The 23,171-nt window shown below is 38.7% G+C and overlaps 2 protein-coding genes across 8 annotated transcripts in view; one reads left to right on the top strand and one right to left on the bottom strand.

Moving 5' to 3' along the window:
* Positions 1-23,171, bottom strand: part of IL20RB (interleukin 20 receptor subunit beta) — a 991,209-nt gene that overhangs the window by 520,311 nt on the left and 447,727 nt on the right. The gene's annotated exons all lie outside the window — the stretch shown is intronic.
* The window catches only part of STAG1 (STAG1 cohesin complex component), a 420,442-nt gene that overhangs the window by 286,190 nt on the left and 111,081 nt on the right, over positions 1-23,171 (top strand). For all 7 annotated transcript variants that reach the window (XM_084989804.1, XM_084989803.1, XM_084989805.1 and 4 more), the window contains 3 exons: positions 1,290-1,413; positions 18,971-19,069; positions 19,566-19,645. In XM_084989804.1, the coding sequence (XP_084845930.1) occupies positions 1,290-1,413; positions 18,971-19,069; positions 19,566-19,645 (303 nt within the window). The remainder of the gene's footprint in view (positions 1-1,289; positions 1,414-18,970; positions 19,070-19,565; positions 19,646-23,171) is intronic.

The following is a 23,171-nucleotide window of genomic DNA, read 5'->3' as shown; positions in this document are numbered from 1 at the left end:
CTTACAAGTAGAATATCATATTGTAAAGATTTAATGAATATTGAATAGTTTAAGAAAAATGTTTCAGGTCTAGACATACCATAGTCAAAGTACAGAACATCAAAGACCTTGAGAGAGTCTTAAATGTAACCAAAAAGGAAAGCCTATCTGTTACTTTAATGATAGTAAAAGAATTTACAAGTTATTAGTTCTTATTCTTAAGAATAGACTTAATGAAATAAGTGATAACAGAGGAAAGATTTCAATCACATTAATATCTTTTGTATTTAAGCCTTTCTTTTTTTTTTTTGTCTTTTTTTTTTTTTGCTATTTCTTGGGCCGCTCCCGCGGCATATGGAGGTTCCCAGGCTCAGGGTCCATTCGGACAGAGCTGTAGCCACTGGCCTACGCTAGAGCCACAGCAACGAGGGATCCAAGCCGCGTCTGCAACCTACACCACAGCTCATGGCAACGCCGGATCGTTAACCCACTGAGCAAGGGCAGGGATCGAACCCGCAACCTCATGGTTCCTAGTCGGATTCGTTAACCACTGCGCCACGACGGGAACTCCTGTATTTAAGCCTTTCATCTTTTTATGCTATAGTGAAATAATCTCAGGAAGTTTATCATAGATGTTCATGGTGAGGAGAAAAGCTATCTGGGCACAGAGACACAGACTTGACTTTTGGGAATGGTTCCGCTACCACTTCATAGTATATTTATAGGGGTTGTTCCATTGTAACTAAGTTCGTATTCTTCCCTGTGCAGTTACTTCAGGGTCTTGCGTTTTGTAAACTACTGTACATTTTCAGATCATATGGGCTTCTACAGTTTTGCCTCATAGATACTAATTTGTGTCTTGTTCATAAAAATTATTTTAATTCTTTAGATGTGTACCAGCTTAGAGTCACAGTTATTTAGAGAAACAGTTCTTGAATTCTACATTATTCTATATTTGGATGTTAATACTCTGCTTCCCTCAGAAGTTTTAACATGTTTATTAATTCCATAATAATTGTGAGGTTTTTCAAAAGCTCCAAATGCCATTTCCTAGACCAGTGAAAATAGAGCAATTGAGTCAAAATAAGATAATTTCCAGAAACACTTTTTTTTCTGATTAGTATCAGTGGTTTTTATTTTATAGAAGCCATATAAAAATACAAGATATTCAAGTTGCAGACCTTTGAGAGTGCAGATATAAATACAGTATTTGGATGAATTAATATTTTTTCTTGCTAAAAATGAGTGTGAAGTACATTTTCATTTTGGCTATTAATCAAAGGTTTGTCTCTTTAATTTTCCTCCTCTAGTGATGCTATTGCTGAGATTAGAGCCATTTGTATTGAAGAAATTGGAGTGTGGATGAAAATGTATAGTGATGCTTTTCTAAATGACAGTTACCTGAAATATGTTGGCTGGACTCTTCATGATCGGGTAAGTTACTCTGTTATCAGCTTTGGCAGAAGATATGCTTTTCCTGGAGTTCCCGTTGTGGTGCAGCAGAAATGAATCTGACTAGGAACCATGGGGTTGCAGGTTCAATTCCTGGCCTCCGTCAGTGGATTAAGGATCCAGTGTTGCCCTGAGCTGTGGTGTAGGTTGCAGACGTGGCTCGGATCTGGCATTGCTGTGGCTCTGGTGTAGGCTGGCAGCAACAGCTCCAATTAGACCCCTATCCTGGGAACTTCCATATGCCACAGGTGCAGCCCTAAAAAGACAAAAGACCAAAAAAAAAAGAAGATATACTTGTTCTAATATTAATAATAGAAAGCTATGAACTGAGGCAGTAATTGGTTTTTCTCAAGAGTTGTAATAATATGGAAATTCAGGGTGATACAAATGAATACTGTTTATTTGTGGCCATGATGAAACTTGAGACATCAGTGTGAAAACCATGTGAACCCTACCTCACTTATTTGAATGTTGTCTTAAACCAGGATTTAAAACCTGGTATATCTAAATTGTAAGTCAATATAATATCTCAAGAAACTAATTAATCTTTTTCTTGTTTGGAATCAAAAGAAATTCTTTGTTTCTCTTAATATATGAAAACTAAGCTTTCTTATCTTGAATTCGCTAGGCTCATATCATAATAGGGTGTTTTATTAGAGTTGAATAGATTTGTTGGATTCTAGAATATTTGATCTAAAAATTCATTTCTGCTTCCACCTTCTTAGAACAGACTCTGACTTAGAAAGACTCCAACATTATTGAGTCCTAAATACGTAATCCTCAAAATAACCAAGAAGGAGTTCCCGTCGTGGCTCAGCAGTAACAAGCCCGACTAGGATCCATGAGGGTGTGAGTTCAGTTCCTGGCCTTGCTTGGGATTAAGGAACCGGCATTACCATGAGCTGTGGTATAGGTGCAGTCATGGCTTGGGTCTTGTGTTGCTGTGACTGTGGCATAGGCCAGCAGATTTAAGTCCCAATACAGAATTATACCTTGTACTCTCACACACACACACACACATATATATATATATATACACTATTAAATCCAACAAGACAAACTTTTCATTAAGGCTTAAAGTCCTTTATTTTTATTCCCCACCACTACATTATCAGTTTTCCTCCTCTCCCTCTCCTCCTAATAGAGTCTTCTGAACTTAAATAGCAATACAATTACCAGTTTTAACAGAACTATGTATGTCCTCAAATTCTGAGAAAAACATCAATTTGATGTAGTTTGCCAGAAAACAACCAACCTTCATTTTAAAATAAATCGCTGTGTATATTTGTAGAAATCCTCTGTCCAGATAAAGGGAGAGGTAGGTTTCTCTTGTGCATTGTTGGTAAAATGATTTAAACTATTTAACAGAATGATTTTATAAACCTCTCCTGTCATCTCTAGTTACTTTACAAAGGTATGAGTTTTAAATATTTTTCTCAAAACTTTCCTTTTTTTTCCTTTCCAGTCTAATCACCTTGTACTACTTTTCTTTCTCTGAGGACTAGAGTCATTTCCTTTCTCTTCTTTTAATCTTCTAGTTGAAACTTTCCATTGTATGGCCTCTGTCTTCAGATTCATCCTGTGCCCTTTCAAATGAGCTGATGAAACTGTTTTTTTAAGATTGCATTTTAATTATCAATTGCATTTTCTAGCTTTATTTGAGATATAATTGACCATTAACATTGTATTCACATAATGATTTGATATTCTTTGTCTTGACTTTAGAAAACTAGAGGTTATAACCTAGTCTACCTTCCTAAAAATAAGACAAACTTTTTAAAAATAAGACCAATTTGTATAAATTCTAAAGTAAGTTTTGGGACTTCCCGTCATGGTACAGCGGAAACGAATCCAACTAAGAACCATGAGGTTGCAGGTTCCATCCTTGGCCCTGCTCGGTGGGTTAAAGATCCGGCGTTGCCGTGAGCTGTGGTGTAGGTCGCAGATGCGGCTCAGATGCGGCATTGCTATGGCTCTGGTGTAGGCAAGCAGCAATAGCTCCAATTGAACCCCTAGCCTGGGAATCTCCATATGCCACGGGGTGCAGGCCCTCAAAAGACCAAAAAAAAAAGAACAACAAAGTATAAGTTTTGGTCAACAGAAAGACAGTCTCTAACAATTAAAGCCATTCCTGGAAATTCAGTTTGTCTTTCTCTTCATCCAAACATATTTCTGAATTTCTACCCATTGGTTTTAATTCTGTTATTGAGGGTGACACAGAATAGGTCTAATCTAAATATAGCTTTAGTAATCTTTGTGTTCTGGCCTAACTCTCTTTTTGTATTTATGCTCATGGCCCTAGGTTGCCTTTCCGTATCCTTTGTAGTTTATAAATATGACTGTACTGTTTTTGCTTTTAGCTCATGTCTACAATTCTTCTACTTCATTGTATATGCTTAATTGCGTATACGAAAAATCTCTGTAGTGCTTAGGTGGGACTTATTTTGAGTTAGTCAGTTCCATTTCCTCAGCATTTCGTTCACTCATCCCATATTTTATTTCTCTTAAGTTCACTGAAAACCTTCTTAGCTCTGTATATACTAAGCAAGTAACATCTGTTGCTTATCACCAGAAATAAAATCAAAGACTTCTGCCCTCTGCATACTGATCACCCAGGAAAACACAACACAGTGAAGTACTTTACACACAGTGAGAAGGGATAGAACAAAATCAGCTTAAGTGGTGAGCATCAGTCCCCCATGGTCCAGCAGTCAACACAGGACAATTGCACTGTATGCACCCCCCTCTTCTGCCACAGAACTAAGGACCCTGTTACCTCCCCTCAGGATTTAGTGGTGGGGTTGGCCAAATGCCATATGATGCTCACATTTAAGCAGAACAACACACTGAGTCTAAAACTGGAATAGTATTCCCACACAAGGTGATAAATTCAGCACAGTACATGAGGAACTCTTATCTCTTGATAAGGAAGTGTTCCAGGACCAAGGCCTATTCTGTGCAGCCAAGTGTGGGTCAAAAGACTGTATGCAGGAGACTGCCTTTTCCCAGCATTCTACTCCTCACTGCTGTTGGCCATTGCTATGGCAGATAAAGCATCTCAAATCACCCATCCCAAACTTGGAAGTGGAATTAAGTCCACCAGAGTCTCAGAACAATATATATGGTTTTGGATTGCTCATAGAGCTTCCCTGTCATTACAAGATAGCACTCTACTAGGGCCATTGGGAGAGCCAGACCCAAGAGAATGATCAGACGTATTTAGAGGATGTCTTCAACCTGGATGAAACCAACTAAAGAGGTCAAAAAGTGAGTCTTAGGGGATGCTGGGTGTATAGCTGATAACCATCTCACCTAAGCATAAATATTCACCAGTCCGGTTTTTATCTTCCCCAAATTATTGTTGTATATTCAGTAAGAAATGCTGACAATAACATAAATCCCACCCTGTTCTGCCAGCAGATAATTGAGGACTATTTGGTTATCCATCACCACCTTGACTAGTGAGTTCAGTGAGTCTTGCTGAATTGAATGGCTTAGTGTTAGCTATTTCTGCCGTGGTTAAGGACAGGTTGTATACCCTTTTTTTCAGGGCCTGCTTACCTATGCCTGGTGTTAGAATTTGGTTAGCAGAATGGAACCAGTAGTTAGTCTGTCTTTCCAGGAGGATACTATGAGCCATTCTGTGGTGTGTCAACAAAGTAGGTCCTTTCCAGTCCCCTCTGCAGTTGCTGACATGGACAGTGGGCCATAAAACTCTGAGGCAACAGTCCTTCCCCTGGAGACAGACATTCTTTTGTCCTTTGGGAACAGAGACATACACAACCCAGGGGAGTGCAGGGACACCCGTCAGGGATTTGGTCTCATGATGCTGACTAGTCTTATTGTATACAGTCTTGACCTGTGTTTTCCATGTGTTCACAGAGAGGACGTTAACCTACTGGGCATCCAAGTCCAAAATGTCAGTAAAGATGAGTAATAACCATTATTGTACAGGGTTGGGTTTTGTTTTGTTTTGTTTTTTCTGTTTTTCGCATCATAGGTAATACTAACATCAAGAGACTCCAGAGAATGCTTGCATCTAGGCCTGTTATCAAAGGAATGACCTGGCTATTTGACCCATTGATAACTTGAAGATCTGAGCAGTTTTGTATCAGCCAGACCATTACAGGGAGTACAAAATGAGAAAGAATTCATTGTGTAATGACAAATCCAGAGTTGTTTAAGTTTGCCTCCTCTGACTATGGCTGCTGTTTTCAACAGGCACAGAAATTGATTCTGTAGGAATGAGAAAAGGAAAGATTGTTTCCACTCCTTTCCCACTTCATGAACCTTCTGAGTCCAGAGCTATTCTGGCCTATTGCTTGGGCTCCTAGCTGCCCTGGTCTTGCAAACCAGGCTACTACAAGTGTGATGCTATTTCCTCTGTGGACACCTAATATCCTTGTGGCTTGGTGCAGACTTTTTGGCCTCAGTTGGTCAGTATAGGAAGGACTCATAAACTTGATATGTTTGATAATGATGCCTAGAGGGACCCTAGCATCCTGGTACTCTTTGGTTCCACCTCCCACCTCTGTGGTATCCCAGTGGAGGGAGATGCCCAAAGGAAGCATACGTCCAGATTAGAGTTAAGAGGCCTTGTCTGTACAGTAGTAGCCAGAACCACAGATTTCCCCAGAGACATATACTCCAAGGGGAAAAAAGAATGATTAGCATGTTGAGATTGTGATTTTGCAGGCAAAGCCTAAGTATAGGACTACCTAGTCTACTTCCACCACAACCAAACTCAGTATTTCCCAATATGTGTTGCAGTGCTTTGTTTCCCTTGCACCAGAGTGTTTAATAGCCATATTCCATGAGAACATGCCCATTTTTGTCTTGCTTAAGCAGTGAAAGATGTTTCTTGGTCAGAGTAAATTCCCATGGGGTATTCAAAAACATGAGGTAAATTTTATTCAACAGCAGCTTTAGTAATCTCAGTGTCCTCATGCCGGACTGGAATAGCAATACCATAGCCTGACTAGGTGTTATGGCAGTGAGGCATCATCTTTGCCTATGGCTGGAGGTCAGGGTTTCAATGTGATCAATCTGTGAGACACAGGTGAGTCCCAGTCCTTGGTTAATGTGTTCCAGTTCTTTTCTCTAGATGATTTGAATGCATTAACAAGAATCACAAGATTGTATTGATCCTAGACTAGCCCAAAGACAGCAGGAAGAAGGAAATAATAAAGATAAGAGAGGAAATATATAATATTGAAACTCAAAAAAAAGTTAGAAAAATAAACGAAGCCAAGATCTGGTTTTTTGCAAGCATAAAAAAGAGTTGATAAGCCTTTAGACAGGGTCATTAAGAAAAGAAGAGAGAACCCAAATAAATAAAGATATGAGAGAGGAGAAATGATATCACAGAGATATAAAAAGTCATAAGAGAATACTATGAACAGTTTTATGCCAACAAATTGGAAAGCCTAGGGGAGAACAGGTAAACTTCTAGAAACATATAGTCTTCCAAGACAGAATCAGGAAGAAATAATATGAAAAAGCCAACCAGTAGTGAAACCGAATTAGTAATCAAAAAACTCTCAGCAGATAGAAGTCCAGGCCCTGATGGTTTCACAGGGGAATTCTAGCAAACATATAAAGAAGAACTACTACCTATTTTCAGAAAACTGACACACACTCCCAAATTCATTCCACAAGGCTACCATTACTAAGACACCAAAAGCAAAGACACTACAAAGAAAGAAAATTACAGATCAGTATCTCTGATGAATGTAGATGCAGAAATTCTCAACAAAATATTAGGAAACTGAATTCAGCAATTTATAAGCAGGATCATATACCATGAACAACTGGGTTTTATTACAGAGATGCGAAGATGGTTCATGATCCACAAATGAATCAGTGTGTACACCACATTAACAAATTGAAGGATGTAATCACATCATCATTTCAATAGACATAGAAAAAATTTTTACAAAATTCAGCATTCATTCATGATAAAGATCCTCATCAAAGTTGACCTCAGGTAAGCATGTGTAACATAATAAAGGCTATTTATGACAAACCCGCAGCTGACATCATACTCAATAGTGAAAAGCTGAAAGCTTTTCCTCTTAAGTCAGGAACAATACAAGAATGCCCACTCTTGCCACTTCTATTTCACACAGTATTAGAAGTCCTAGCCACAGGAATCAGGCAAGAAAAAGAAATTGCATCTGAATTGGAAAGGAAGAAGTAAATATTCTTTACTGTTTGCAAATAACGTGATACTATATGTGGAAAACCCTGAAGTACCCACCAAAACACTATTAAAACTAAGAAATTAATTCAGTGAAGTTTCAGGACACAAGATTAATATATATAGGAGTTTGCTTTTCTGTATAATGAGTTATCAGAAAGAGAAAGCAAGAAAACAATTCCATTTAAAATTGCATCAAAAAGAATAAAATACCTAGAAATAAATTTAAGCAAGGAGATGAAAGATCTATACTCTGAAAACTATAAAAATTTGGTGAGAGTTCCTCTGTGACTCAGTGGGTTAAGGACCCAACATTGTCACTGCTGCAGATCAGGTTGCTGCTGTGGTGCAAGATCAATCCCTGGTAAACTTCCAAATGCCACAGGTGCAACCAAAAAAACAAAAAACAAAAAAAATTGATGAAGGTATTTGGAGATGATACAAAGAAATGGAAAGATATCCCTTGTTCTTGGATTGGAAGAATTAATAAGCATTATACATATTACAGTCCCTATCAAAATACCCATGACAATGCATAACTCGAACAAATAATCCTAAAATGTATATGGAACCACAAAAGACCCTGAATAGCCAAAGCAATCCTGAGGAAAAAAAGAACAGAGATGGAGTTGTTATGCTTCCTGACTTCAGACTACAGTACAAAGCTACAATAATCAAAACAATATGATACTAGCACAAAAACAGATCATTGGAACAGAAGAGCCCAGAAGTAAACCCATGCACATATAGTCAATTATTTTATATAAAAGAGGCAAGATTATACAATGGGGAAGAGACAGTCTCTTCAATAAGTGGTGTTGGGAAAACTGGACAGCCACATGTAAATGAGTGAAATTCAAACATTTTCTCACACTGTATACACATATAAACTCAAAATGGATTAAAGACCTAAAACTAAGACCAGAAACCATAAAACTGGAAGAAAACGGGCAGAACATAGAATTTGTGTCTCTGACATAAATCCTAGCAATTTTTTTTTCAGATCTATCTCCTAAGACAAAGGAAACAAAACAAAAATAAACAAATGGAACCCAGTTAAACTTAAAAGCTCTTGCACAGCAAAGGAGACCATCAGCAAAATGAAAAGATAACATACAGGAAGTACCTATTGTGGCTCAGCGGTAATAAGCCCTACTTGTGTCCGTGGGGATGCAGGTTCAATCCCTGGACTTGCTCGGTGGGTTGAGGATCTGGTGTTGCTGTGAGCTGTGGTGTAGGTTGCAGGTGTGGCTCGGATCCCGAGTTGCTGTGGCTGCGGCATAGGCCAGCAGCTGTGGCTATTTGTTCTCCTAGCCAGGAACTTCCATATGCCACAGGTACAGCCCTAAAAAGCAAAAAAAAAAAAAAAAAAAAAAAAAGACAATATACAGAATGGGGGAAAATTTGCAAATGATATGACAGCTAAGGGATTAGTACCCCAAATATGTAAACATTTCATACAACTCAGTATCAAAAAAATGAAAAACCTAATTCAGAAGTGGGCAGTTTGAGATTAGCAGAGGAAAACTATTACATATGGAATGGCCAAACAACAAGGTCCTACTATAAAAAGAACTATATTCAATATCCTGTGACAAACCATAATGGAAAAGAGTATGTCTTAAGAATGTGTATGTGTGTATAACTGAATCACTTTGTATAGAAGAAAACACTATTGTAAATCAACTATTTTAATAAAAAACTTTTTAATGGGCAGAAGACCTGAATAGACATTTTTCCAAAGAAGGCATGCAGATGGCAAAAATATGCTCATCGTTGCTGATCACCATAAAATGCAAATCAAAACCACAGCATAATATCACCTTACTGCTGTCAGAATTGCTGTCATCAAAAATACCACAAGTAACAATGTTGGCAAGGATGTGAAGAAATGGGAACCCTCATATACTTTTGGTGGGAATGAAAATTGGTGCAGCCGTTATAGAATACAATATGAAGGTTTCTCAACTAAAAATAGAAATAGTATATGATGCAGCAATTTTACTCCTAGGTTTATGTCCAAAGAAAATGAAAACACAAATCTGAAAAGATACATGCACTCTAGTGTTCATAGCAACACTATTTGCATTAGCCAAGACATGGAAGCAACCTAAATGTTCATTAACAGATGAATTGATAAAGAAGAAATGGTGTATCTATACAATGGAATATTATGCAGCTATAAAAAAGAATGGAATTTTGGAGTCCCCTGCTGGTCTAACAGTTAAGAATTTAGCTTGGTCATTGTGGCTTGGGCTCAATACCTGTCCTAGGAACTTTTGCATTCTGTGAGCCCAGCCAAAAAAATAAATAAATAAAAGAATGAAATTTTGCTCTTTGCAAAAACATGGGTGAACCTAGATGGTATTATGTTTAGTGAAATAAGTTAGAGAAACATAAACACTGCATGTTAATACCTACAAATTATATCTAAAAATTGAAATGAATGAATGTAACAAATAGACTTACAGATACAGAGATAGAGAACAAACTAGTGATTATCTGTGGAGAGAGAGAAGTAAGGAGGGCCAGGACACAGGTAGGGTGATTAAGAGGTACAACTACTATGTAGCTTTCAGTGGAGGATAAATCCATAAAAATACTGAATCAGTATGTTGTACACCTAAAAGTAATATTATAAATCAATTATAATTCAATAAAAATTTTAAGGTAAAAATAATGATCCTTTGCTATGAGTATCAACATAAGTGACATGTTTTTTTCTTCCCAGGGAGCAAGCTGCTGCCACAGTTCTTTTCCTCATATGGGGAGACCCATTAGTAGTCCAGTCTTTTAGTTGCCATTTGCCTGACCAGATGGCTAGGTCATTGGCAACAGTTCATGAGTTAGTGAAAAATATATCAAGGAATGGTGGTAGGGATGGCCCGCACTGAAGTCAGTCACCATAATGTAGAGCTTGGCCAGTTGGTTGCTGCAGCCCAGCAGACCTAATCTACCTTTAGTTTCACAGAGCTGTTAGTAAACCATGTCAGCAGGTTTATGTTTGAATGGTAGCCCCAGGATGGGCCAAAGCGTCCACTCTGACGCTTTGGGGCTTTATGGTAAGCTGGCTATTTGCTTATAGAGCCTACTTTTCCCTTAGGGTTCTAGCCAGACACAATCTTGGATGTATCATTTCCATTTTATGATTGAGCTCTATTGAGCCTTTCCAACTTTATTAATATGAATTACCCAAGTGAAAATGAGTAGTTCAAGATGAATTGTCACTAAATGTGGCACTCTGGCCATAAGATGCTTTATCTCCCTCACTGCCCAATATTAAGGAAGGAGATGTCATTCAAAAGGGATGTGAAGGTTAGCAGATTCTAGAAGTTTGCGTATCCAGAATACAAGAGGTCAGTGCACTTCAGTGGCAGTGTCCTTCTGCCTCAGACTGCAATCATTGTATGTGAGAGTTGCAGAAACCCACCTTCCCATTAGGATGGCTAGCAATTTCAGAGGTTCCAAAGGCTGTGCCTGGACCACTCCTTGCTGAAACAGCTTCCAGGGTCTGCAGCTGTAAAAGGGCTTCATTTAAAATTGGTTGTTAGTTGTTTTAGGAGTTCCCGTCGTTGCTCAGCGGAAATTAATCTGACTGGGAACCATGATGTTGTGGGTTCAATCCCTGGCCTCACTCAGTGGGTTAAGGTCCGGCATTGCCATGAGCTATGGTGTAGGTCACAGACGTGGCTCAGATCTGGTGTTGCTCTGACTGTGGCGTAGGCTGGCAGCTACAGCTCCAGTTCAGCCCCTAACCTGGGAACCTCCATATGCTGTGGGTACGGCCCTAAAAAGCAAAAAAAAAAAAAAAAAAAAAATTGGTTGTTTTACAGGTCAGCTAGATTAAAGGGGACCAGAGAGCACTCAGGTAGAATACCTGCTGTTTCCATTACACAAAGAGCCCCACTACCTTTTGGGCCTCCATTTTATTAGTGCTACTAAGGGCTTACACTTTTTTTTCTGTGCCATCACTGAGATATTTCTTTCATTCTTCTCGATGTGGACCCTGGTATGCTAAACTGACTTTATCTGGATTTTAACCAAATTGGTGCTAATCATTCTGTCAATTACTAAATACAGCACTGTAGCCATGTCATTAATTTAAAGGATAACTAAAATTTCTGTTGGTACTTGGGCTTGTTGAAAATCAAGCCCTTCCCTCTGGTAGCATTTGCAGAAGAATTTAGGTATCCCTGGAGGAGTACAGTAGAAGTATGTTGTAGACTGTTCAATGTGAACAAAAATTAGTTGATGAGTTCCTGCTGTGGCACACATCATGTTAAGGATTCAGTGTTGTCTCTGCGGTGCCTCAGGTTCTAGTCCTGGCCTGGGAACTTCCATATACTGCAGATGTTGCCAAAAAAAAAAAAAAATTGTTGTGGTCTTTATCCTGTAAAAGGATCAAATAAAAGGCATTAGCCAGGGAGTTCCTTTTGTGGCTCAGTGATAATGAACCCAGCTAGTATCCATGAGAATGTGGGTTCAATCCCTGGCCCCACTCAGTGGGTTAAGAATGTGACCTGTGGTGTAGGTCACAGATGCAGCTCGGATCTGTTGTTGCTGTGGTTTAGGCCAGCAGCTGTAGCTCCAATTTCAACCCCTAGCCCAGGAACCTCCATATGCCACAAGTGTGGCCCCCCCCCAAAAAAAAGGCATTGGCCATATTAGTCAAGAATGTGCTCCTTTCTCACATGGGTTGCCACTGTCTCAATGGTGGTGATAATATTGGGAACTGCTAGGACAAAAGCCCTGTGGTAATCTATCCACCTCCAAACCCGAGGCCTTCCTGACTGACCATGATAGACTGTTAAATTGTGACAGGATGGTTATCAGCACCCTGATATCAGCATCTGCTTGTTTGTCTAGAATTAACAGAGTGATGTCCCTTTTTCCACCGTAGAGTCAGTATTTTTGTTGAACAATGCCCCGTGGTTTACATGGCTCTGGAATTGGCCAGGCATGCACCTGGCCTGTAGTGCTGGAATTTGTCCTTGTTGTGGTATATACCCCCTGAGGCAGTGATGATGTTTAATACTGCACACAACCAAAATGTTAATGCTTGTTATGTACTCAGTGGTAGGAACCAGGATCATCAGCACCTGAAATGATGCAAAAGTCCTCATCCACAAATACATGTGGACTTGTCTTCCATGGGTAGCTATATTCATCCCAAAGTTAGTATTTTTTTTCTTTTTTCTTTTTAGGGGTGCACCTGTGACAAATGGAAGTTCCCAGGCTAGGGGTTGAAATTGGAGCTACAGCTGCTGACCTACAACACAGCCGTAGCAATGCAGGATCCAAGACACATCTGTGACCTACACCACAGCTCACAGCAACGCACGATCCCCGACCCACTGAGCAAGGTCAGGATTGAACCTGCTTCCTCATGGATACTAGTCAGATTCATTTCCACTGAGCCACAACAGAACTCCCCAAAGTTAGTATTTTAATTCTACCACTATAGGGACCTGGGGTTATTGTCATTTGGGCAGCAGTACCTAAAAGTTTGACTCCTTGATTTCCTTTCCCCTTCTATCCTGACAGGGACTTAGGGCTTCTGGTCTCCAGTGGGGACCCAGAGACCCTGGCCCCATTCCTAAGTGTTATTCAGCCCTAGGCAATTAAGTCTGCAGTGCCCCTTCATCAACAAATGCAAAACCAGATTACTTGAGACTCCCCCAGCTGCTGTTCTTACCTATCCTTCAGTTTCCTTATTTCACTTTTAAAGGACTTCATTTCAAACAGTTTTGTTTTCATCAATGCCATAGGTGGTTTTGCATTGAGTGAAAACAGGTTTTATTTGAGATGTATAAATCACTTGGATCAGGTGAAGTTTCCTGCGTGGGATCCTTTTACTTACCGCAGACATTATTTGCAATCCCTAAAATACCTTGAGAGTTTGGGAGCAAAATGGGAGCACAAAGGTAGCCAAGAGCCAGAGTGTAGTTTCCCTACATTTTTTAGGACCTATTTCACATTTTCACTCTTAACTGTTTCACCAACTTTTCCCTGTTGACAAGATTTTCCATATACCCCCATGTGTACAAAGGAGGGCCAGCACCTCAGTCCATCCATCACCACCACCCCATCCCCAGAACCAGCTGGCTAGCTCTTTCATTCTATCATACTATGTTGGTTTTTGTTGGCAACTCTGTATCTCTTGGTAAGGAAGTATCCAGGCCTAAGGCCCCTTGTTAGACAGCTGAGAAGGGGCTATAAAGACTACATGAACAAGACTTCTTTTCCTAAATGCATAACAATTCCTTCTCAGGACTACTCCTTCTATTCTTACCAAATGAAAAGAAAAAGAGAAAGGGATAAAAGAAAACTTTTGAGGGCGATATGTTTATTACCTTAAACAGTACAATGTATGTACGTCGATATGCATCAGACAAGTTCTTTGTGTGTAAATTATGTCTCAATAAAACTGTCAAAAAAATAACAAAAGACTGTCTTCTCTGTACTCCCTTCACCCCACCACATAGGAATGTATCTACTCCTTGACAGGCCACCTGAATTTGGTTCATTTTAACTCTTTTTTTTTTTTTTTTTTTGTCTTTTTAGGTCTGCACCCATGGCATATGGAGGTTCCCAGGTTAGGGGTCTAATCAGAGCTGCAGCCACCAGCCTCTGCCACAGCCACAGCAATACTGGATCCTTAACCCACTGAGTGAGGCCAGGGATCAAACCCTAAACCTCATGGTTCCTAGTCAGATTCTTTTCCACTGCACCAAGACGGAAACTCCCATTTTAACTCTTTACATTATTCCCATTGAGGTGTTCATAGTGCACACATCTTTTTAATAGGAGCATTCTTTGCTAGAAACATGAATTACTGCCCCTTAAAAATACAGCCCAGGGAATTTCCATCGTGGCTTAGCAGTAACGAACCCGACTAGGATCCACAAGGTTGCAAGTTCAGTCCCTGGCCTCGCTCAGTTGGGTTAAAGATCTGGCGTTGCCGTGAGCTGTGGTATAGGTAGAAGGCAAGGCTCGAATCTAGCGTTGCTGTGGCTCTGGTGTAGGCTGATGGGTCCAGCTTCACTTCGACCCCTAGCCTGGGAATCTCTATATGACATGGGTGCAGCCCTAAAAAAAGAAAAATACACCTCATTATGGAAAACGTGCCATTATGCCGCACAATACTTTTTGTAGCTATTAACATTTTTTTCAAAAATAATTTTGCAAAAATGTTGATAGGTTAGAATCTCTGACAAGCATGCCCAGCCCTCTCCCTCAAACAAATTATTTTTCTCTTTTCTGGGTTTTCTTTTTTGCTTTTATATTTTTATATATTTATTCAAAAAATATAAATCAGCAGCAACTTTGGGTTATCCAGTGTGTTAAATAATATTCAGATCTGAATAAGATTTTATGTAATGGGAAAACAACAAAACATTTAGATACTCTAATAGAAGTAGCTTCAGAGTATAGCAGAGCCCCAAAATAGAGAAATTACCAAAAGTACAAGTGGAGTTTTCATCTAAGTTTTTGTTAGGTGTTATTGTTGAGTTATTTAATTAAGTTCCTGTCATGTAAGCAGGCCATGTTATAGGTGAAGAACCAAGGTTTGGGAGGAGAGGTAGTTGATTGGGAGGAATCACTGGACAAGGTGAAGATAAAATTCGATTCATATCTTTGTTATACCTGTAATTTGCTATGTGGATAAAATAATTTCATCTTTTTTGACCTTATTTTCAAATCTGAAGTTAGAAGTAAGGAAACTTATATGCTATCTTAGATCTGGGGTTATTTTACTTCTGGTCCAGTGTCTTTAATCTCCTTTATTGTCGATCTTGTGATTTTTTAGATATATATTACATAATACTTTTGTTGGCTTTCCATCTGGCTTGCCTTGAGGAAGACCATGTCTTGTGAGACATCTCCATAGATCCTCACGGGTTGCTTTGTAACATTGCTACACATCAGAGTTAAGCCCCTCTTGCATCTAAGAGTTAGGTGATGGTACCTTGTTTTTGCTATTCTGTAATCTCATAATCTCCACTGCTACTGGAAACCAGATTCTCTTTTGAGTGTCTCCTATTGCCAGCTCTAGCCTACAGAACACAGCCATTATGGAGTTTCTTAGTGAGGCCTGTTCCCCCCCATCACCAGACTTTTCCTTATTGCCTTGCTAAACAGTGTATATTTTCTCTGGGCCCTCCTGAGAAACATACTCAACTAGTGGTTTTTCTGACTTTATACGGAAGACCTTTCTAGCATGCTTACTTCACAGTCCTTAAATGCCTTTCTTGACAGTATTCCACAAGGATTCTTAAATCTGTTTCATTAATATGCACCATTGCTTCTTCCAAGAGCCATATACCAATGTGTTAGGCCATTTCCAGGGGCCCTAAATCCTGAAGCAAGGGAGAGTTCCCCATATCCCGTTTGATAGTCCCATTCCCCAGTCCAGTACCCTCAGCAACCACTCTCTTGGTTTTTGGTGGCTCAAATTGGCTCACTCATGCAGCACTTGTATAATCCCTCTGCTCCTCTAACAGACTCAGTACTTTCCCATTTGGGCCACATTGATTTTTTTTTTTTTTTTTTTTTTTTTTTGGCTTTTTAGCTTTTTGGCTTTCTGGGGCCGCACCTGCAGCATATGGAAGCTCCTAGGCTAGGGGTCAAATCAGAGCTGTAGCTGCTGGCCTACACCATAGCCACAGCAACTCAGGGTCTGAGCTGTGTCTGTGACCTATACCACAGCCCACAGCAACGCTGGATCCTTATCCCACTGAGTGAGGCCAGGGATCAAATCCGCATCCTCATGGATACTGGTTGGGTTTGTTCCCACTGAGCCATGACAGGAACTCCTGAAATTTGGCCTTAGCTTGTGGCCCCAAGGAAGATTGATAAGAGCTTGAAAGGGGCTGCTAGCATTGTCACTTGCTTCACTTGAGGTTTCCATATAGTCAAAGGGAGGGGTGGGTGGAGTCATGCTGTCCTCTAACAAGGGACCGTGAGACTTCCTTGTAGGCCCATGAATTCGAAACTTGGAGTTCAAGGTTCTCAGCTACATCCACCCAGTTATTTTTTTGGACTTGCTCTTATTTCCTTTATGGCAATGATTATGGCATAGATTTGGCTGAGATAAATTCTGCTGCCTTTAAAATTTGCCACACCCAAAACTAATAATTCCTTAATGATTGTTCATATCTCTCTGTCTCCTTTCTCTCTCTACCATGCCCATGGCACGCAAAAGTTCCTGGGCCAGGGATCGAACCCAAGCCACATCAGTGACAACTCTTAACTGCTAAACCACCAGAGACCTCCTCATTTTCTCACTTTAGCATCTCAATGATAGCCACCCAGTTCCATAGTCCTTATGGTTCTGATCCCTTCAAGTGCTTGGCTGTTGTACAAATTAGGTGCTCATCCCCTTTTACCTAATAGGTGAATTAGCAAATTGTTGCTATCCTATATCAGAGACTATCATTAACTTTACTCACCACCAATAACTGGATCCTTTCTCATAGTTGTCCATCCTTCAAGTGATCCAGTCTTAGAATCCCATCATCAAAGTCTGCTCCTTAGGACCACTCTTGGTACCACTGTTTAGGTTACTCTCCCTAGAAGCCAAGCCTTAGTCACAGATTTTTGTGGTAGTGATACTTTGAGATTTGTACTCTCAGGAGAAGCATTTAAGAAAGTGAGGAATATAGAATAAGGCAAGAAACACAGTAACAGAAATGTGGCTGAGGTTCCTGTCTGAGCATGATCTCAGAAGGAGCTTTGAAGGATAAATTGCACCTGCAAGATTGTCCTGCCCTGAGACAAGGTAGTTGGGCTTTTTGACTCATTCCCCCACTGACTTCCAGACTCATCCTGGAGAAGGGAAAGCGTATAGATGGGAGAGGCAGGGTGGAACATAGGCATCCTTGTGCTGTGGTGGTCTCAGCCATGGTCAGTTCTCCAGAGAAAGATACAGTTAAAACACTGTTAGCTATCAGTACAGGAGGAAGCAGAAAAATTGGCTATCCTTCCTTGTATATTAGGATTTGGGCATCCGGGCAGGGCTTCAGCACCGTCTACCACAGACCTCTTATGTGCTAGAGACTTTACCAGCAAGCATTCTCTCATTCAGTGGTGTGCAAGAGATACCTTGAATCAACTTTCAAGAGAGTGATTATGGACATCCATTTGCTTATATTAGTTCAGTATCATTGGATAGCTTGAGATTGACCACAAAGGGAGTATTAACATCACAGAAATCTTCAAATGTAACAGTTGAGGGCGCCACTAGAGCTGATTATTAAAACTTTTACTGGCATGCCCCTGCATTCAAACCTTACAACAACCTTATGAAGTCAGTATCACTATTTTATTTTTTTTTTTAGGGCTGCATGTGCAGCATATGGAAGTTCCCCGGCTAGGGGTTGAATTGGAGCTATAGCTGCTGACCTTCATCACTGCCACAACAATGTAGGATCTGATCCAAACCGAGTCTGTGACCTATACCACACAGCTCATGGCAAGACTCAATTCTTAACCCACTAAGGGAGGCCAGGGATCAAACCTGCATTCTCATGGATACTAGTCAGGTTCATTACCAGAGCCACAGTGAGAACTTCTGGTATCACTATTTTTTTTTTTTTTATTTTATTTTTTTTTTTTTGGTCTTTTTGGGCCGCACCCTTGGCATATGGAGGTTCCCAGGCTAGGGGTCAAATCTGAGCTGTGGCTGCCAGCCTACATCACAGCCACAGCAATGCCAGATCCAAGCCACGTCTGTGACCTGCACCATAACTCAGAGCAATGCTGGATCCTTAACCCACTGGGCAAGGCCAGGGATCAAACCCACAACCTCATGGTTCCTAGTCAGATTCGTTTCCACTTTGCCACGACAAGCACTACATAGTATCACTATTTTATAAATGAGAAAACTGAGCATCAGAGTTATTAATATATTCGCCATGATGACCCTTTTAATATGAAATTGGATTTTTCACAGGAAGGACAAATTATCATGCCTTTCTTAAATTAAAATCATAGGTTGAAAATTCTCTCAAAGCACCACAGTACAGTGTGGAAAATAATTCATGTTGAATCAGAGTTGATACACATTTGAAAAAAGGTGTGACTTACTCTCAAGTAGCCAAGGAGTTTTTAGTGCTTTTTTTTTTTTACAGCTAATAAAAATAACTACTTTTAGTGCATTTTTAATTAAATGTAAGTGCGATACAATTACTTTTTTCACTCTGTTGAATTACAATATGAAATAAATTGAATGGGTAAGCTGAAAATTACTTTAGTCTTCATATAGACATGAAATTCTTTTTCAATATTTGTTATGTGGAATTGACTGCTTCTGTTGGGTTTTTACTTGTATTTCTGAAGCAAGGAGAAGTCAGGCTGAAGTGTTTGAAAGCTCTACAAAGTCTGTATACCAATAGAGAATTATTTCCCAAATTGGAGCTATTCACTAACCGATTCAAGGTAAGAAATGCTTAGCTTATCCTTATTTTCACTTTTAAAATACTCATTATAAATGGTATAAAAAATAGATTACCATAACAGGTGTTTAGTTCATATTCTTTACTGCATGTTCTTTAAATGAACCTGTATTAAATAAATGAAGGAATCTCTGTTTTACAATAGATACCAACATGAGATCTTATTTATTGCCTTTCATGGAAGGCCCACCTGCTTAAAATAAGATTTTCTTCATGAACAGCTTTTTATAATCATATTAGCTATGCAAGGTAAAGTTTGTCTCTGTGTTAGAGAATGCCAGTTGATGAAAAAGATTCCATGTTATAAACATTTATAATGCCTTCTTTGTGTGTATAGGACTATGATTATGTGGTTTCAAGACTAAAACTTTGTATTTGATCTGTCATTGGTCTTCCATGTACTCCTCCAAAGACATTACTTAAGATCTGTCTTGACTTAGTTTCTGTTTATGGTTGGTTTGATTTATAACTTTTTTTAGGATCGCATTGTATCAATGACACTTGATAAGGAATATGACGTTGCTGTGGAAGCTATTCGATTGGTTACTCTGATACTTCAGTAAGTATAATATTTATTAGTATTTTAATTAAGCTGTTAACATTTTAATATTTTCCCAGAATTTTGATATACTTCACATCTATAACCCCTATATATATATATTTTTTTTTATCACATTAAGAGGGTTTTTTTTAACATTTTAATTTTTTTACATTTTAAGGTTAGGTTTGAAACAAATTTTGTTTGTTTTTTTATTTTGAATATTATCTATTTCCTTTACGTAAAAGTTACTTTATGCAGTCCAAGGGGAAGTATCAGTGACGCAGCATACTTTTCTGTTTAAAGAGACATAGGGAGAGAAAAGAGTTCAAGTGATAGATTTTACAAATAGACTTCTTTGGAATAGTATAGAAGTCAGAGAAAGGAAATAAGGCATATAAATTGTGTCATTGATATGATAGAGCTTTTAAAATAGGAATAGTTAGTTTCACCTGTAAAGCTTTGACTGAAAGCTAAGGAAGAATCTATGTGCGAAAATTCACACAAAGCAAATTCCTAGCAAAGTCATTAGAGATCTTCCTCTCCCCAGTTTGTGATGCTACATCTGTCATACACCAAACATCATGTATGCCTGAGTTGTTTTGATCTCTTTTTACCTTTTTCTGCTCTAGTGCCATGTTCTTTATTATTGTGGCTTATAATACTGTATATGTTGTATGTTACAAATACGGCCTCTTACTGGTTTATGATTCCTCCTTCTCTGCCTTTCTTTTAAAAATCCACTTAACTACTTGTGGATTTATTTTTTTCGTTATGAATTTTTAAAGTACTTTTGTCTAATTCCTTAGAAACTCTAGCTGAGATTCTAAATATTGGAACTACATTTAATTTTATGTTAAATTTAGGAGAGAATACAATTTGTTACAATTATATATCATTTATACATGAAAATGATACACATCTTTACCCAGATCTCATTAGGTCTTTTATATAAGGTTTAAATTGCTCATAGAATTATTGTACATTATTTATTACGTTAATTCTGAAATACTTTATGACTTTGTTGTTATATGATTAGTATTTAGTGTTAATACTTTTTACTTGATTATTGGTGAGGCAGAGAAACCTTAGTTTTTATGTTGGTCTTATATGTGCACCTGTTAGAACTTTTATGCATTTTGATTGGTTGTATTGGATTTACTATATAGATTATTATATGATCTGCAAATAATTTCAGTTCTGTCTTCTTCTTTTCTAACCTTAAAACTTTTTGTTTCATTCTCTTGTCTGGTCACGTTAGCCAGGACTTTGAGCACTATAAAAGTATCACTGATAATGAATTTTTTTGTTCTTGTTCTAGTACGTCATCTAAAATTCTTTGTTTCTGAATTTCTGAGATAGGTTTTTGATATATAAAAGTTCCTTTGTATTCTCAAATTTCTGGGATTTTCCTTCATATAGTGATTAGCCTGAATGAAATTGGTAAATTTGTCTAGTGGTAAACCACCCTTGCATTTCTTTTTTTTCTTTTTTTTTTTAACTTTATTTTATTTTCCCACTGTACAGCAAGGGGATCAAGTTATCCTTACATGTATACCTTTTTTCCCCCACCCTTTGTTCTGCTGCAGCATGAGTATCTAGACATAGTTCTCAATGCTACTCAGCAGGATCTCCTTGTAAATCTATTCTAAGTTGTGTCTGATAAGCCCAAGCTCCCGATCCCTCCCACCCCCTCCCTCTCCCATCAGGCAGCCACAAGTCTATTTTCCAAGTCCATGATTTTCTTTTCTAAGGAGATGTTCATTTGTGCTGGATATTAGATTCCAGTTATAAGTGATATCATATGGTATTTGTCTTTGTCTTTCTGGCTCATTTCACTCAGTATGAGATTCTCTAGTTCCATCCTTGTTGCTGCAAATGGCATTATGTCATTCTTTTTTATGGCTGAGTAGTATTCCATTGTGTATATATACCACGTCTTCCGAATCCAATCATCTGTTGATGGACATTTGGGTTGTTTCCATGTCTTGGCTATTGTGAATAGTGCTGCAATGAACATGCGGGTGCATGTGTCTCTTTTAAGTAGAGTTTTGTCTGGATAGATGCCCAAGAGTGGGATTGCGGGGTCATATGGAAGTTCTATGTATAGATTTCTAAGGTATCTCCAAACTGTTCTCCATAGTGGCTGTACCAGTTTACATTCCCACCAGCAGTGCAGGAGGGTTCCATTTTCTCCACACCCCCTCCAGCACTTGTTATTTGTGGATTTATTAATGATGGCCATTCTGACTGGTGTGAGGTGATATCTCATGGTAGTTTTGATTTGCATTTCTCTTATAATCAGCGATGTTGAGCATTTTTTCATGTGTTTGTTGGCCATCTGTGTATCTTCTTTGGAGAAATGTCTATTCAGGTCTTTTGCCCATTTTTCCATTGGTTGATTGGCTTTTTTGCTGTTGGGTTGTATAAGTTGCTTATATATTCTAGAGATTAAGCCCTTGTCCGTTGCATCATTTGAAACTATTTTCTCCCATTCTGTAAGTTGTCTTTTTGTTTTCTTTTTGGTTTCCTTTGCTGTGCAAAAGCTTTTCAGTTTGATGAGGTCCCATGGGTTTATTTTTGCTCTAATTTCTATTGCTTTGGGAGACTGACCTGAGAAAATGTTCATGATGTTGATGTCAGAGAGTGTTTTGCCTATGTTTTCTTCTAGGAGTTTGATGGTGTCCTGTCTTATATTTAAGTCTTTCAGCCATTTTGAGTTTATTTTTGTGCATGGTGTGAGGGTGTGTTCTAGTTTCACTGCTTTGCATGCAGCTGTCCAGGTTTCCCAGCAATGCTTGCTGAATAGACTTTCTTTTTCCCATTTTATGTTCTTGCCTCCCTTGTCAAAGATTAATCAACCATAGGTATCAGGGTTTATTTCCGGGTTCTCTATTCTGTTCCATTGATCTGTCTGTCTGTTTTGATACCACTACCACACTGTTTTTATGACTGTGGCTTTGTAATATTGCTTGGAGTCAGGGAGAGTTATGCCTCCTGCTTGGTTTTTGTTTCTCAGGATTGTTTTGGCAATTATGGGTCTTTTGTTGTTCCATATAAATTTTTGGATTGTTTCAAAGAAGAAATCAATAAAATAGATTCAAAAAACAATAGAGAAAATTAATAAAACTAAGAGCTGGTTCTTTGAAAAGGTAAACACAATTGACAAACCCCTGGCCAGACTCACTAAAAAGAGGAGAGAACGAACTCAAATAAACAAAATTATAAATGAAAAAGGAGAAATTGCAGCGGATACTGCAGAAATACAAAAAACCATAAGAGAATACTATGAACAACTATATGCCAACAAATTTTACAATCTGGAAGAAATGGACAACTTTCTAGAATCTTACAGCCTGCCAAAACTGAATCAAGAAGAAACAGACCAACTGAACAGACCGATTACTATAAATGAAATTGAAGATATCATAAAAACACTTCCTACAAATAAAAGTCCAGGACCAGATGGCTTCACAGGCAAATTCTATCAAATATAAAAAGAGGAACTGGTGCCCATCCTCCTTAAACTCTTTCAAAAGTTTGAAGA

Source organism: Sus scrofa, chromosome 13 (assembly GCF_054392235.1).
Source record: "Sus scrofa isolate SSC_HxYL_T2T_F1_AM1 chromosome 13, Sscrofa_HxYL_maternal_Yorkshire_Landrace_v2.0, whole genome shotgun sequence".
Classification (NCBI taxonomy): domain Eukaryota; kingdom Metazoa; phylum Chordata; class Mammalia; order Artiodactyla; family Suidae; genus Sus; species Sus scrofa.
The sequence above is the reverse complement of the archived record's forward strand: the minus strand, read 5'-3'. Positions and strand labels throughout refer to the sequence as shown.